This window comes from Stigmatopora argus, chromosome 14, assembly GCF_051989625.1.
Source record: "Stigmatopora argus isolate UIUO_Sarg chromosome 14, RoL_Sarg_1.0, whole genome shotgun sequence".
NCBI classification, from domain to species: domain Eukaryota; kingdom Metazoa; phylum Chordata; class Actinopteri; order Syngnathiformes; family Syngnathidae; genus Stigmatopora; species Stigmatopora argus.
Window position 1 is genome coordinate 14,798,393 of NC_135400.1, and position 15,406 is coordinate 14,813,798.

General features: G+C 41.8%; 2 protein-coding genes across 15 annotated transcripts in view; one reads left to right on the plus strand and one right to left on the minus strand.

Annotated features, from left to right (window-relative positions):
• The window catches only part of elavl3 (ELAV like neuron-specific RNA binding protein 3), a 14,373-nt gene extending 9,595 nt beyond the window's left edge, over positions 1-4,778 (plus strand). For 2 of the 14 annotated variants that reach the window (XM_077619260.1, XM_077619261.1), the window contains exons 4-8: positions 1,777-1,930; positions 2,050-2,278; positions 2,791-2,844; positions 3,304-3,342; positions 4,026-4,778. In XM_077619260.1, the coding sequence (XP_077475386.1) occupies positions 1,777-1,930; positions 2,050-2,278; positions 2,791-2,844; positions 3,304-3,342; positions 4,026-4,374 (825 nt within the window). In that variant the 3' untranslated portion in view covers positions 4,375-4,778. The remainder of the gene's footprint in view (positions 1-1,776; positions 1,931-2,049; positions 2,279-2,790; positions 2,845-3,303; positions 3,343-4,025) is intronic. The other 12 variants (XM_077619264.1, XM_077619265.1, XM_077619267.1 and 9 more) reach the window with 9 other exon arrangements.
• Positions 4,779-9,846: 5,068 nt separating this feature from the next.
• The window catches only part of LOC144088314 (3',5'-cyclic-AMP phosphodiesterase 4A-like), a 56,011-nt gene continuing 50,451 nt past the window's right edge, over positions 9,847-15,406 (minus strand). Inside the window, exons 20-33 of the mRNA XM_077618647.1 lie at positions 15,302-15,359; positions 15,087-15,204; positions 14,874-15,003; positions 14,478-14,562; positions 14,239-14,317; positions 13,602-13,685; positions 13,340-13,519; positions 13,175-13,262; positions 12,057-12,126; positions 11,725-11,814; positions 11,588-11,662; positions 11,424-11,523; positions 11,190-11,349; positions 9,847-10,017 (exon numbers count right to left, since the gene is read on the minus strand). Coding sequence (XP_077474773.1) covers positions 11,203-11,349; positions 11,424-11,523; positions 11,588-11,662; positions 11,725-11,814; positions 12,057-12,126; positions 13,175-13,262; positions 13,340-13,519; positions 13,602-13,685; positions 14,239-14,317; positions 14,478-14,562; positions 14,874-15,003; positions 15,087-15,204; positions 15,302-15,359 — 1,304 coding nt within the window. The 3' untranslated portion in view covers positions 9,847-10,017; positions 11,190-11,202. The remainder of the gene's footprint in view (positions 10,018-11,189; positions 11,350-11,423; positions 11,524-11,587; positions 11,663-11,724; positions 11,815-12,056; positions 12,127-13,174; positions 13,263-13,339; positions 13,520-13,601; positions 13,686-14,238; positions 14,318-14,477; positions 14,563-14,873; positions 15,004-15,086; positions 15,205-15,301; positions 15,360-15,406) is intronic.

Genomic DNA, 15,406 nt, shown 5'->3' on the forward strand with positions numbered 1-15,406 from the left:
GGGCCACAAGGCTTTGGAGGCATCAGAGGTCAGAAAGCATGCCGGCTTTATTGTGATGGAAATGTCATTAGGAAAGCTTGCTGTGGCGCGCGAGGGGTCAGACCAGGTTACCCCCATCTGCTTCCAATCGGGGCTAATTACAGTTCCCTTTTTTGTGTCCTTAAATCAGATGAGGGGACAAACAAAGACAGCGCGTTATTAATTGCAGCCATCCTGCCGTCCGCCCCCTCCAACTAAAGTTCAAAGATTATTAGGACAAAGTGCAGCACTATCATGAAAGAAATTGAATCTCGTATTGAACGGCAGATGAGTGTCCGGCAGCTGCCTACGGATGAGAAATGAATTCTGACGTAGGACTGCAGCTGCGAGGAAAATGTCAGCGTCGGAGAAGAAATGAAATGGAGTGCTAAGTCGTTTCTAAAGATGACAGATTTTTAAACCGGCTTCTCCGGTCGCCAAATGTTGGGTTGAGGGTCCACTGATGTGATGGTTCTTGAGGATGTAGTGTTGTTACTTCATTTTTTTTAGCACGAGGCATGACTAGAGATGAGGAGGTGGGGCAAGTTCCTCGTAATATGGGGGCAGCAGTCGATGGGTAGAGGGGGTAGATCTGACAGGATTAGAGGCCATATGGGCCTCAGGCACCATCTGTACTGTGGAGGAGGCCGGGAGAGGGTTAATTACAGGGCAGTCTTTGCGCCCCTAAAGTAGCCCTCCCTCCATCCCCGTCTAATCCAGAGCACCCTAATCACAGGACGGCACAACCCTGCTGCTCACACAGTGCGCACAATGGATGCTCGGTGTTTGTCCAACACCTGTATTCATTGGGAAAGATATCATTCAAGACGGTTGATTTGTAAAAACCATCCGGTCGGAGGGTTGTCAGGGATTTCGCAAGCCTTGCGATGCGTTTGCTGTTTGCTAGTTGGGTTGTTTCTCTGGAGGATGCAGACAAAGGAAAAGAGGGCGGGCCTACCCGGCAAGGCAAGGCAGCTCAGGCTAAGCAATCTCAGACAACACGCACTCTGTCTCGAAGACGAAAGTCGCAATGTCGTGCTTCGCTGGGCTATCTCTAAGTTGTGCTAGTACACAACAACATGTGTTGTTTTTTTGGTACACGGTCGGTTGGTCGCCGGTCTTTTGGTCGCCGATCTTTTGGTCGCCGGTCTTTTGGTCGCCCGGAAGGTTATTGATAACTACCATTTAAATCGTTGCTCAAATTCCCTAAATACAAACTGCAAATTACTATTTAGTCATACTTAATGCCCTAGTAATTATTAGGCTAAAGAAAAGCTCCAAATTTCCCAGACTTTTATTGTTTTTTGTTGGAGAACTTGTTAAGATCCTGACTGACATAGCTTCTTAAAGGGACAACGCATGTACATACAAACTTATACACTCACACGTCGGCTCGGTGAAACTGCTCATGGCCATTGTTGGCTTTTATTGTTGCGTAGACCCGTGTTGTTTTACTTTGTTTTGTGGCCGGTCTTTTGGTCGCCCGTTGTCGCGGTCCGGGCGACCAAAAGACCGCGACCAAAAGACCGGCGACCAAAAGACCGGCGAACAAAAGACTGCACACGTTTTTTTGTTTACAATCAGATGCCCTTCTGAAATGTCACGAATTCAGGAATTGAAACGTGTTAAGAACAACAGATGCATCGGTGAAGTCATTAAGTAACAACACTTCATCAAGACTGTTGTTTTGGAGTTCTTTGTAAAAATGATACACTTCGTTATTACAATCTGAAATCGGTGTCTATCGTATTTTTTTAGGTATCATACGCCAGGCCAAGTTCGGCTTCCATTCGCGATGCAAATCTTTACGTCAGTGGACTTCCCAAGACCATGGGCCAGAAGGACATGGAACAGCTCTTCTCCCAATACGGCCGCATCATCACATCTCGTATTTTAGTGGATCAAGTTACAGGTAAGGCCTTATTTTACATTAGCGCCCGTGAACTCCAAGTCACTTTTTAAGGGGATTCTTCCATACACGCTGGTCCTGGATGCCAAGGTAGTGACATTAGCGTGTCTTCTTATTCGGAGCAGGCATATCACGAGGAGTGGGCTTCATCCGGTTTGACAAACGAAACGAAGCGGAGGAGGCCATCAAGGGTCTGAACGGACAGAAGCCTCTGGGCGCCGCCGAGCCCATCACCGTCAAGTTCGCCAACAACCCGAGTCAGAAGACGGGCCAGGCCCTGCTGACTCAACTGTACCAGACCGCCGCCCGCCGCTACACGGGGCCCCTGCACCACCAGACACAACGTTTCAGGTACTAACCCGTCGACCCACGGAAGCGCCACTAACAAATATAGACGTTTTCAGGCCAAGCTACCGTCGCACCGCTAGTTAGCTTTAAGGGGGACTTCAATGAATTGTTGCCATTAGCCAAAGATCGGTCGGATAGGTCCGTGAACAGGTTTAATGAAGCTCTACGCAGCTGGAGATTTCCATTTTCGTCCCTTCATTAGGAGCCTGATCATCTTAAATTGCTAGCGTAGTCTTTCATGCAAACGCAGCCCATTATTTTATAACTATGTGAGCAATGCCAAAATGTCAGTTATACTCAGAAATGGAATATCACTAATGACCGAACGGTCTCTACGGTTATGTGACAACATCCCTCGGCGACAATCCATTTTTTACTCATTGGTGACTTTATGAATTAATTCACACTAGACCCTCACGATTTCCTGATATTAAGGGAATGGCGTGGTCGAAAAATTCAAGTGTGCATTATCCTTAAAACAATATCTTTTTCTCTGACTTTCTTTGAAACTGCAGCGTGATCCCTTCTCTGGGAAAGGGACCAGATCCAAATAACAGCTCAAAACCAATGTAAGACAACAGATTTTTCCCATGAAACACAACTTTCATAATCACTGCTATTCATGCTTACCCTTCAGATTTTGCTAACACGTCACTGGAACGATAATATATACACAGCACCAGGTTTAAAACTGCTTTGGCAAGCGAATAGTTTTCCTCCTTGGAATGAGTTTTCAACCAGAGTCCAAGAGGCAAGCTAAAGATTGGCTTTCTGTTAAAAGAACAGTGTTTTTTTTTTTAAAAAAAGGTATGCGTCAAATCGCTGCAATGGAATCCATTCTGGCAATTGGACAACAAAGTCACGGTCCAATGAATGCGGTTTTGGCGTGACTCTGCAATCGGCGATGCGCTCCGGAAGCCAGCTGGCAGCAGTTTGCTACGTACATGAAAAACTGAAAAAGGCCGACCGTGCCTTGTAGATCTCCTAACTAACTTTTCCATCCCTTCACTCTCCCTCTTGCGTTGCAGACTCGACAATTTACTAAACGCCAGCTACGGAGTCAAGAGGTAAATGCCAAAAAAAACAACAACAGAAAAAAATACAACAAAACAAAAGGGTGTACTTTCAAAAGCATTCATGCTAAAAACCAAAATCTCAAACAAAGTACCCGGAATACCATCTGCTGACTTAAAAAATGAGCCAACAGCTTGTAAGAGCAATCACGTATCCCCATCATAGCAGGGTATTCTGGCATGGCTTTGTTTAAACTTCTTCTTATTTTTTTGGTTTTGTTTGTTTGTTCGTTGGTTTGGTGTTCTTTTTAATGGATGGCGATTTCTTTCCAAACTAACATTGTCCTTTCAGTTGCTTTAATGTCCCCTTTTTTTCACCAGCATGGACATACCAGATTCCGTTTTTGCGTCTGTTTGCTCCAGTTTTTTGTATGATTTGACTCTTAATTTGCTTTTCATCCCTCTCTAGGTTTCTGTGTTTCCTTCAACACTGTGGTTTGAGTTTAAAAAAAAAAAAACATTGTGATTCATGCGTTCGATTCTTGCAGAAAGCTTTTTGGCCAGCAGAGACGATAAGTAGACAGATTTGTCGCAAAAGCGGGTCGTTTTGTGCTGCAGATGCGTGTCCCTTGACTACTTATCCATCTTAAAGCAAAGCTGGCCACCAAAGCAAAGCTAGCTAGCATAGCGCAGTGAAATGACTATTGCGTAGAACTTCAGAATGACACCCATGGTAGCTCTCCCACTCTCTTCCCCAGATTCTCGCCAATCACCATCGACAGCATGACCAGCCTCGCCGGCGTCAACCTGACCGGTCCGACCGGCGCCGGCTGGTGCATCTTTGTGTACAACTTGTCGCCGGAGGCCGACGAGAGCGTCCTGTGGCAGCTCTTCGGTCCCTTCGGCGCCGTCACCAACGTGAAGGTCATCCGTGACTTTACCACCAACAAATGTAAGGGCTTCGGTTTTGTCACCATGACCAACTACGACGAGGCGGCCATGGCCATCGCCAGCCTTAACGGCTACCGCCTGGGCGACCGGGTGCTGCAGGTCTCCTTCAAGACCAGCAAGCAGCACAAGGCCTGAGTGAGGCGCCATTGGCGCCAGCACCTTTGACCTGTACGGGGGGGGCTTCTCGGCAACCCCCGTGCTATCACTTTACGTATGGGCCTGGACTGAGTCTCTCTCTGACGCTTTCGCACACAAATCCACACTATATAACGGCAAAATACACACAGACCGACCGGCAAATACGCATTATTGACACACACACAGACACACACATGACCAAATTTCTCCATAGTTAAGCATCCACAAGTCAGAGTTTCAAAGCAACACGCTTTTCCGTTCTCTTTCCACAACAAGATAGTCCTTCCCTGTCTTTGCCTGGATTGAATTAGAAAGGGGGTACGTGGCTAGGTTTGTCGGGTAGGGGGTCTAGAGCTATCTTTTTAGGAGACAGTCTAACGAATGTGACCAAGAATGTGTACTGAGTGCTTTGATTGAATTCAGGCAAACGATGAGCAAACGAAAAAAGAGAAAAACGATCAAAATTTTGAATGAATATGTGCAATTTAACCTAAAAATTTTACCCCAATCGTCTATGCCGGTATCGCACTGGATAGGATGTTGTCACTTTTTATTTGGAGATTATTTTTGTTTAATTTAATTAATTTATTTATTTTTACACTTGGGCATTTTGAATCAGTGGCTTTTTTAAGATCCGAGAAAATGAAATTAAAACAGTGTTCTCTTATATACTTCTATCGGAAATATAACTATATATTCAATATATAAGGTGGTAATAATAGCCGAATATGTACGCATTTTCTAAAAACCTTGACTACTGTTTCCTGACCTGCTTTTAGGAAGTGCTGAGTGTAAAGGCAGTTTCTCTACCCCATGTGAGCCAAGGCCGTTTAAATTTGATTTGTGAACTCGGGAAATGGAATTATAATCTCATAAAATTAAAAACAACCTTAATTTATGGTCCCCAGCCCCACAATGTCCAGATAGTGCGGTCAAATGATAACTACTAATCTATCCTTAGGTTGGAGTAAAAAAAAAACCAGAATGTGAATTTAAAACTAAGTGGCAACGAGATAAATTAGGAATTATGATAGGCTCGATTGTCAGATCAACAAAAAAGTTTTTGGGTTGTGCTTCTTTGCATCGCTTTAATGAATAATTTGGCATGAGATGCTTCAGTTGACTAAAACATAAAAAAACTTAAGCCACATATCTGACACCATGATTTTCGCTAGCACGTTAGCACACTGAGGCAGCGCATATGGTCAGCTGGCACGTTAGCACACTGAGGTAGCGCATATGGTCAGCCTGGTAATAATGAAGCTAAATCAGACAAGATAGACTGACTAATGTTTGCTACAGAGAACTCGAGAAGAATTGGCTATTATTCGTCAGTCTCGTTCCCCCAAGGAGAATCCTCCAAAATAACAAAATTGAACAAAAACAGCAAGTGACATTTGCGGCTGAAAACAAAAAGACTAAACCAGTGTGGTCAAAGGTTAGTTATCCCTCCATGAGAAAAGGTTTTGTCGTCCTTGAAGCTTTGACCCACGCTTTTCACTTTTATTCCCGATCCTCCAATCAGACAACTCGACGGCCGAACTACCGCCCTCGCAAAAAACCCCCACCCAAGCAGCATTAAAATGACAAATAAATGTCATATTTTTGCTTCTGTCTACAACGGAGGATGGAAAACCATCCTCCGTTGTCGACTGGCGTGGTGATTCTGGAAATATCTCGCGTCTGATTTGCAGACATGAGCTCTACCATGGGGAGGAGCTAATGTCTTTCGATATATCTGCACATGATCATAGATTAAAATAGGGTCAACTATATTCAAGACATGTTTGCTTTTTTGCTTTTCTAAATGACGCTGTGCTAGCCAAAGAGGACGATCTCTTTGAAAGGATTACATTAGAGATAAATCTATTTTTATACATTACAAAGGAACAAGACCTTGTGCTGAATTTTTACAGATTCTTAAAGCTTAGGAGAAAAAAAAAATTGGGACATCGCATGGTTTTATTTGAAACCCTCTGATGTTTGCAGCAAAGAAAGAGCATGCGGTGTACGGGTGGGCATCTAGGGAAAGGGGGCAAAGGAACACTGTATCGCACACATCAATTGGAAGCGCTCGACCGTGACTACCGCTTTGGAGACGAACTTGACAGTTGAGGAAAGGAAAAAAAACAAAAAGAAGCCAATCTGACGTGAAAAAACAGGTCAAGCTGAACCGTTAGTGGTACGACAACACGCATTTTTACTTTGGAGTACTTTGAAACTCTGCTGAAGTCGTGTACAGTGTTGCTTGGTGTTTGGCTCTTTGACACGTGATTCCCAATTTTTTGGGGGGTGCGTGGAGACCATCTCATTGCTCGGCTGACGAACCCGATCGCTGCTTGCAACAAAACGGACACACGCAAATTTGAAATGACAACGCGGCCTTGCGGTGAACGCCGAGCACGATTGGCCGCGTAGATAGATTTGATTTTTTTTGCCAAAGATTTTTAGCTTTGCAAGTCAGTGAAACTTAACGACATCCCGACGAATTGCTATACAAATCTGCTATCGATGACGTCTTTGAGGACCCCCTCCGTACATTCAGTTTTTACTTTTGAGCATCTCCGCTATGCGTTTCATTTGTGAATCCAGAGCTCCAAAACATCACAACAGCGAGCAAATCCTATTTGCACACATTTCACAAAGACCCTAACTGCTAAAAAAAAGGCTGTGACCTGACGTTTCGTCAAAAGACGTTTGGTCGACCGGATGTTTGGTCGACCGGACGCTTGGTAGAACAGACATTTGGTCGACCGGACGTTTGGTCGACCGGACGTTTGGTAGAACGGACATTTGGTAGAACAGACATTTGGTAGAACGGACGTTTGGTCGCCGGGTTTGCTCGCTGTCAAATTATGACAGAGTTTACTGTTGATATTTTGATATTAGATATTTAGATATTAAACTCACTCTCTTTCTCTCATGATTATAATTTTGAAAGCTGGTTTCAACAGTAACAACCCGGCGACCAAACGTCCGTTCGACCAAACGTCCGATCGACCAAACGTCCGGTCGACCAAACGTCCGGTCGACCAAACGTCCGGTCGACCAAACGTCTTTCGACGAAACGTCCGAGTACCAAAAAAGGCATATCAGAAACAACCTGTCAATCAAATCACCTCTCACTATGGGGAAGCATTTGATGCAGTAGACCACCAATCAACATTTAGACAATATTCTCTGTCTCACAACTAAAATGGACCCCCCGTCCCTCCCAAAAACAAAAATCACTGCACCGCTGCAAATACTCAACATAGCATCCTTCGATTTCCCAATCCTCGCTTAACAGGACTAATACGGCTATTTTCGGTCGGGCGTTAGCCAGCGCCCAAATATGGAGTATGTTGCTAGATATTCGGTAGACCAAGATTCGGGACGTCCAATATTATGCCCCCAGCCCCACAAAACCTGGAATGGCCTTCTCTACACACTCATAATGTCCCCCCGAACCCAAACATACCCACACACCCACCCACACACACAACACACAAACACCACTGGAGCGACAACAATAATCACATTTTACAAAAAAGACAAAAAAACTTTCCTATGGAACAGTAAAGTGCAATGTGCTTTGTTTTTATATTGACTGAGAACAAATATATATTTTTTAAAAAAGAAATTAAACGTCACACTGAAGAGGTTTGCAGAATAGCGAAAGGAACAAAAACCAGATCAGACGACCGACCGACTCGTTAGGAGAAATCAAAACGAGACATCCGATCGTTAAAATTTCCATAATTACCTACTCAGCCCCCCCTTACGTGCTCTGACCACGCAAGCTCAAAACGCTCTGACCGAACAGTGACCTTGAAAGGAATACTGTCTAATAGCTCATCAATTTTTATTTATTAATTATTTTATAGCCCATGTCGACTGAATATCATTTTTTTGTTTTTTTCCTCTTGTAATTTATTGATTTAAATCGCATATCAGGACTCACTTGTTAAATGAGTGTATTTGTGTTGTTGATGTTTCCATAGAAAACACGCATATGGGTCAAGATTATGTTCGGTTGCATTAATTGGGTACGTTTTTATTATTATTTTTATTTCCTCCATTATCTGATTAGTTGCAGTTTTTAAACGTGTATGCCGATTTTAGACTTAGTTAGATTATTTCTGTTCCAACTGTGTTCGATTGTGTTTGTAAAAGTCTGTGGTAGCTTTTGTTGCAACATAAAAATAATTTAAAGAGAAAAAATTCAAAATAGCGCCGACAAACTTGTATTATTTGGGCGACTTTTAAGCTTGTAGTTTTAACTTATTGTTAACTTAAAAACTATTTATTATGATTATTATTATTATTGCCTCGTATAAAGTATGTTTTGTGTATATTTATGGTTTATTTTGTTATATTTGCAAGGTAAAAAAAAGATTTTTTACGTTTTTTGCCAAAATTGTGGTTACACCATTTTGTTTCATGGGGAAAAAAAAAAAAAATACAAAACAGGGGGACAACTAGGAAAAAAAACAGCTTTAGAAGTTCGATTTGGAAAACGTTCTCCATAGTCAAAGAATGCACTGCTATATTTAACTAATTGAAGTGTATAAACATACATGCTGTGTGGTAGATGTTATGCCTTTACTGCCTGTGTTCTGTTTGTCTTGTTCAATGAAAAGTTTTAATTATTTAACCTAATCACAGTCTTGTTTTTTTCCAACCGCTCAGACGGCCCCTGAGACCTGGGACAACCCCCCCCCCCCTTCCGGCCTTATTAATTTAGGCATAAATCCAGAAGAAGGGGCACGGTTGTCCCTCACAACATGCTTTCCTGTTCACGCTTGTCAGAAAAAAAAGGAAGGATTCATTTTTAAAAGTGCATCCATGTCGATTTGTGTAAGAATATTTGTTTTGGGTGGAAAAAAAAATGAGCAGATGAACAAAAAAAAGCGGCAGGAAGGTCTTGTTGTTTAAAAGGGGGCAAGTGGTCCTTCAGTTTCTCAACCAACTGTATTTTGTGTCTATTTATTTAGAAGAGGGGATTGCAGTATATTATTATTAGTGATGCTTTTCTTACATTTTTTTTTCCTGGAACGGTAGAACAAAATTTCAAAAAAAACACAAAAAACAAAAATGGTGTAAACGATCAAAGTAGTGGAATACAAACAAACATTCATACATACTTCCAGACATGACCAAATGAGCAATGAGAAACAAATGAGGAGAAAAAAAAAAAGACAAATAATACCTTTCAGTTTAGTCTAGGATATTTACTACTGGGATTTCAGATGAAGACGCTCGAAGACTTTTTCATGGAATTGTTTAAATATTTGTACTTTACATGCCAGAAAAAAATAATAAAAGTTACAAATATGAGTGGAGCCCTATTTTGTTGACTTTCATATCGTCGGTGGCATTATTTCTAAATTAGCTCATTGACGACGACGCCAAACGTTACCGAAATGGTTTCTTCTATTCACGGTAATTTCCAGATTAAATTGCTTAAATTATCCAAAACTCTCCGAATACTGTAGGGATTATCAAAACATGTTTATTTAAATGTGCAACAGAGGTTTTGCTTACATTTCCATACACGCAAACCTTGAAGTGCATCGTTCAAATGACGACAAACATGTAAAACCGTTCACTTCTCTCTACTTCTTGTTGCCGCGGCGACGTGGTCCCATGGTGAACAACCTGCAAGAAGAGCACAAACACATTCACTTTGCCGCTCCTTGTTATTGGGTGTAAACTGCTTAGTTAGATGTCAAATCCCATTTGGATTGTATTTTAGAGGACTAAGTGCTTACTGCCAACATGGCCAGTGCTATTCTATAGTTAGCATTTACATAATAATGTTGGATTAGCTTGAAAAAAAAGAGGAAAACAACAGCACTAATGCCAAGAACAATGCATTTCTGTATCAGAAATTCAAACATGTACAGCAGAAACATGATGAATCTGACAAAATATGCATGACAATTTAGTCAGTTAGTACAAAACGTGCTATGGGTTACAGAACAAAGCACATGCAACATAAAATTGAACATGCATACAGTATTTTAGTATAGTTAGCTTAATTTCTTGAGCATATTATGCGCTCATATGGTAAAATATGAACATAACATAGCCTAGACTGATGTCAGAGGACTGCAGTGCGGCATTTTAACACCGTTTAACGCTTCGGTCGGAGACGTCGTTAAACGGTCACATTTCGTTAATCTTTGTCGCTCTATAAACGTAATGAACTCTTAGGAAGATGCAATTACCTGGCTTCTGCTGCGGTGCTGTTCGTTCTCCAAAAAGAAGGGTAAACCATAACGGGGGATTTGGACCCGTTTCCTTGCCATCAAATGCTGAGATGTGAAACTGTCGAGTTGCCTTGTCAACTGCATTTTCTTCAATTCAGTGAAATTTGCGCTTTATTAATCGATTTTAGTACGTTCGCAGCAAAAAGTCGGGATGTCTCCGATCCCATTACAATATTTTTGGAGGGCTTGTTAGAAAGGTACACGGTCGATTGGTCGCCGGTCTTTTGGTCGCCCGTTGTTGCGGTCCGGGCGACCAATCGACCGGCGACCAATCGACCGCACACGGATTTTAGTACGTTCGCAACAAAAAGTCGGGACGTCTCCGATCCCATTACAATCTTTTTGGAGGGCTTGTTAGAAAAGATCTTAATGGCAATATTAATGCAATGCTTGACAGAGTTAGACATCCAATCCATTTTGACTGGGATTGACAGACTCGGACTATCATGCAAAAATACGCGATTAGGAGAGGAAACCTCTAAAATTAAAATGCAAGTACAAACCATGCGACGCATGCTTTGCAGTACAGAAAGTCTTGCTTAATTAACTAGTACTCACGATTTGTGTGGGCTCATAATTCAGTATGCCCGTGCAACATTTGCTCCAGAGTCTTGGGGTCTTGGCATAGCGCTGGACTGGTGAACTCCATTAAGTACTCGCAACGACTGGGCTCCGACGTTGATGTCACTGTGGTTTCCTTGCCGCATTTGATCTTAACCTTCAATACAAATCCCCAATTATTTTTCCCACATATATTTGGGGTTCGGCTTATGAGGGCAGATAAAGACAAACCGTTGTGGATCTGTTGGGGCCTTGCCAGCATCCCATTCCATTCTCGTACTTCATCGCAGTGTAAATGTCCCCCTCGGGACCACTCCAATGACCCCATGTCCTAAAACCAAACATTTGTGAGTTGCCTGGACACATGCCAAATTTTTCCAGACAATTTGCATTACCCTAAGCTGGTTTCTGAGCCGCCATGCTTGGGTTTCTGAGATACTTTGTTGAATGGGCAGAGCCTGTAGATGTACCTGATTAAACAAAAAATGATTAACTCCAATAAAGACAAAAGCAACAAGACATCGGCACGTACTCGCTTGTTGTGAGGTCGTAGCACTGACTGTAGAGGTAAGCAAACTCAGAATTGGGTCCAAAATCTGAGGTGGTTTCCTTTTCAAGGTTTCTATTGAAAAAAAAAATAATACACCTGATCAGAGGGGCATGAAGCACACTCATCTTATCCTGTCGCATTCCTATCTGACCAAGCTTCCCCTTTTTTTATCCTTCGGTTTCCCCCTGGTCGCTAGCATGTATATATAATCATGTACATTTGAATCGAAGTGGAAATCCAGCCTGACGCATCACTAAAAGGCACATTTGCATTACTGGAATTGACTTCTGTGGAATTCCGAGTAAAGTACTTACTTCATCTGATCATCCAATTCCCGGAGAGCTCGCTCAGCCTCATCAAACTGCTCCCTCGTCTTCTGGGCAGCTAGAAAAGCAAAGTCGTTGGATTCAATTACTCGGCCTTTACCGGGCACTTAATGCACACAAGTCCTCATCCAACAAATTTGGCTTGCCATACAGCTACGCTGCGTCATACAGGTGAGACATTTCAACAATGGTTGGCTCAAATATTATGCAGTGTATACCTTTAAATTTCAAACAAAACTAAAAAATCAGAAGCTTATACAATAAGAAGCCCATTTTGGCACGGGTCTCAAAAACACAACTAAGCACAAAAAAGGAATTTAACTCATTACTTTGGAATGGAAAAAAAATAAAGTGGTGTCCAAACAAAGGCTCGTGGACCAATTGCAACCTACATGACATACACATATATATAAACATTAAAAAGCCCAATTGATTCCAATCCACTGTTTAAAAAATGAAAGTGTAAGGCACAGGTGTCAAAGTGGCGGCCCGGGGGCCAAATCTGGCCCGCCACATCATTTTGTGCGGCCCGAGAAAGTCAATGATGAGTGCCGACTTTCTGTTTTAGGATCAAATTCAAATGATTATAGATGATGTACATTACATTTCCTGTTATCCCCCTTTTTAAAATCAATCATTGCAATATTTTCAATGCAATTTTTTTTCTTTTGTGTTTTTAGTTCAAAGCGCATTTTATAAGATCTAAAAATAAACATAGGTATTTTCCATTTTCCACTTTAATATGGAACATAATTAAAAAATATATTTTGTTTCCATTTGAAATGAAAAACATGATTAAAAGAAATTTTCCATTACAAAGAAAAAAAGCTCAAATAATCATTGTTTTAGATCTATAAAAACGGACTATTTAGGGATTTTAATCCAATTTAAAAAAAATCTAAATATTACATCTAAAATTGTCCGGCCCACGCGAACCAACCCGAGTTTGATGTGAGCCCTTGCATTCTATTTTCTCATGAAACTTCTCCTCGGAAGGGAGAAAAAAATTGGACACAGCTGAATTAGATATTCAGGTATGCGCTTGAAAAAAAAAGTCTATTTTTAGAGCAAGAGCTTCTTCCTCATTGAGCCCTGAAATGACTTACCATCAATGAGCGTCTGCGTTTCCTCATCGTAGGGCGGCATTATCCCCTCGTCCTCCTCATCCTTCTTTTCTTGCACCACGGGAGGTCTCTGTGTGATAAGCGCACACATACTAAGCCAAAATAATCAACTTTTCTCACGTAGTGCACCAGCTCACAAAAGCCTACATTATAGTCCGTATCGGCCTCATCGTCGTCCTCTTCATCCTGATCAACCTCGTCCTCATCCTCCTCCGGCTCATCGTCATCGTCTTCCTCTGGGATTTCGCCCTCGGAATAATTTTCCGATTCATTGTCAGCGACCGGCTCCGTGGCCTCCCCGTGCGGCGTTTCCACCGGCGCTTGAACCTGCCACCAATTAAGGCCCACATTACCGGACTTGAGCATTGAATGGACAGAGTTCGACTGAAGGGGGCGCTGCGCTCTTTACCTCAGAGACGTATTTGTCTTTGATGTCCTTCCAGACAGTCTCAAACATGGCGGCATCAGCTTTTTCCAAGCCTCCTAAAAGAGCCTGTGTAAAGACAACTGCATGTTAGCTTTTCGTATGTCTATTTTCATTTCTTAAATCATCTACTGAAAAAGAAAACAGCCATGTTGTCATTGTTTTTTGTGCCAGTCGTTAATAAATTATTATCTATGCATTAACGTATGAACTAAATGAGCAATGAAACATTTCATAATTCATGAGTTGTCAATTAACTTGTGGGCTGCCATTGACAGAATCCATTTGGCTTGAGAGGGTTGGTCGCAAATTAACAAAATGTACTACTAATGGATTGGACATCTACACTTAGCTGCCAGTAGGACAATTTTTTTTTTAATGTTATATACCAAAACTGTAACTTAGCTTAATTATGGTTGAGCATTTACTGCAGTCAAAAAAAAGCAAATCATCAATTATTAAAATTTAGTCATCCCCATTTGACCCAAAAAAACAAAGAGCACAAAGAACACCTCCACATGTTCTCATTCTAAATGGGTCTCTCAAATGATTAAAAATTAAAATTAAAAATAACCCAAATGTTACAAAAGCTGTGTAAAATGCTGTTCCCAATTGATTTTACCTGAGCTTCCGTTTCTGTGAAAGCACCATCGGAATCGGAGTCGAACTCACTGTGCGATTGAAGCTCGGCCAAGGAAACGCTGAAACAAAGACAATTGTTTCATTAAAAGGGAACTAAACCAACTACAGATATTCTCCAACAATGTATCAAACAAATCTAGATAGGTTGTTAAATCTGTAAATTGAAACACAGTAAGTCAACATATTGCCTGTGATGATGCTTTGGATGTTGATACTCACAAGCCATCGCCGTCATCATCCAATTCAAGAAACACCTCCACCATTCGAGCCTTGTCCTTCTCTGCACGCACTGCCGCCTTTTGATCTGCACAGACAATGAATGCAACATTTCCGTGCTTAGTAACATGAAAACATTTTGCATCCCTCCCCTACAAAACACGACTATAAATAGTAGCATTCATCTTAAAGGTGTAACGTGCATCAACTTGCCTGATACTGCAGTGGATGTAAAATTACAATTTATTCTAGTACGGCCAACGAGAAAATTCCATTTCCCAAATGTCTCCCACAGCGCCATTATACAGTGACTACTTCTATTTAAGAAGCCCTGCATTAATTAGATATGAATAATGACTTATCCAGGAAGATTATGCAGCTTCCACTTTGAAAGCTTACCTTCCCAGGCCTTGAGATGGCGCCCTTTAGCTTCTTTTTCGGGCTCTTCTGCCGTTTCCTTCACCGTCCTCAGAGCTTCCACCTTCTCCTCCAGTTGTTTCTTACTGGCCTCGAGCTCTAATACTTTGACCTATCGGAGCAAATATACTTATATACCCAAACATAATCATGCATGACTAAATGAGACAGAGACCGGCAACATTTTATCCACACCTTCTTTTCCTCCAGACCTCTTTTGGCCTCCTGAATGAGTTGCTGTCTGAGAAGAAACCCCTCCTTTGCAATCTCAGCCAGCTTTTGCAAACTCTCCTTCTCTTGGCGCCCTAACTCCCTATCAACACAAAAAAAAAGCATTTTACATGATATGACCTCTGAAAATGCATTTATCATTTAAACAAATAAAAGATTAAATGTGCGGTCACACTTACCTGCAGGTGTTTGGACAGCTGGCACCGCTGTTAAACTCATCAGTAGCATCACAGCAGTCTGTAAAGGGCAATTTCACAATTTCTAGTAAATATGACTTCATTACA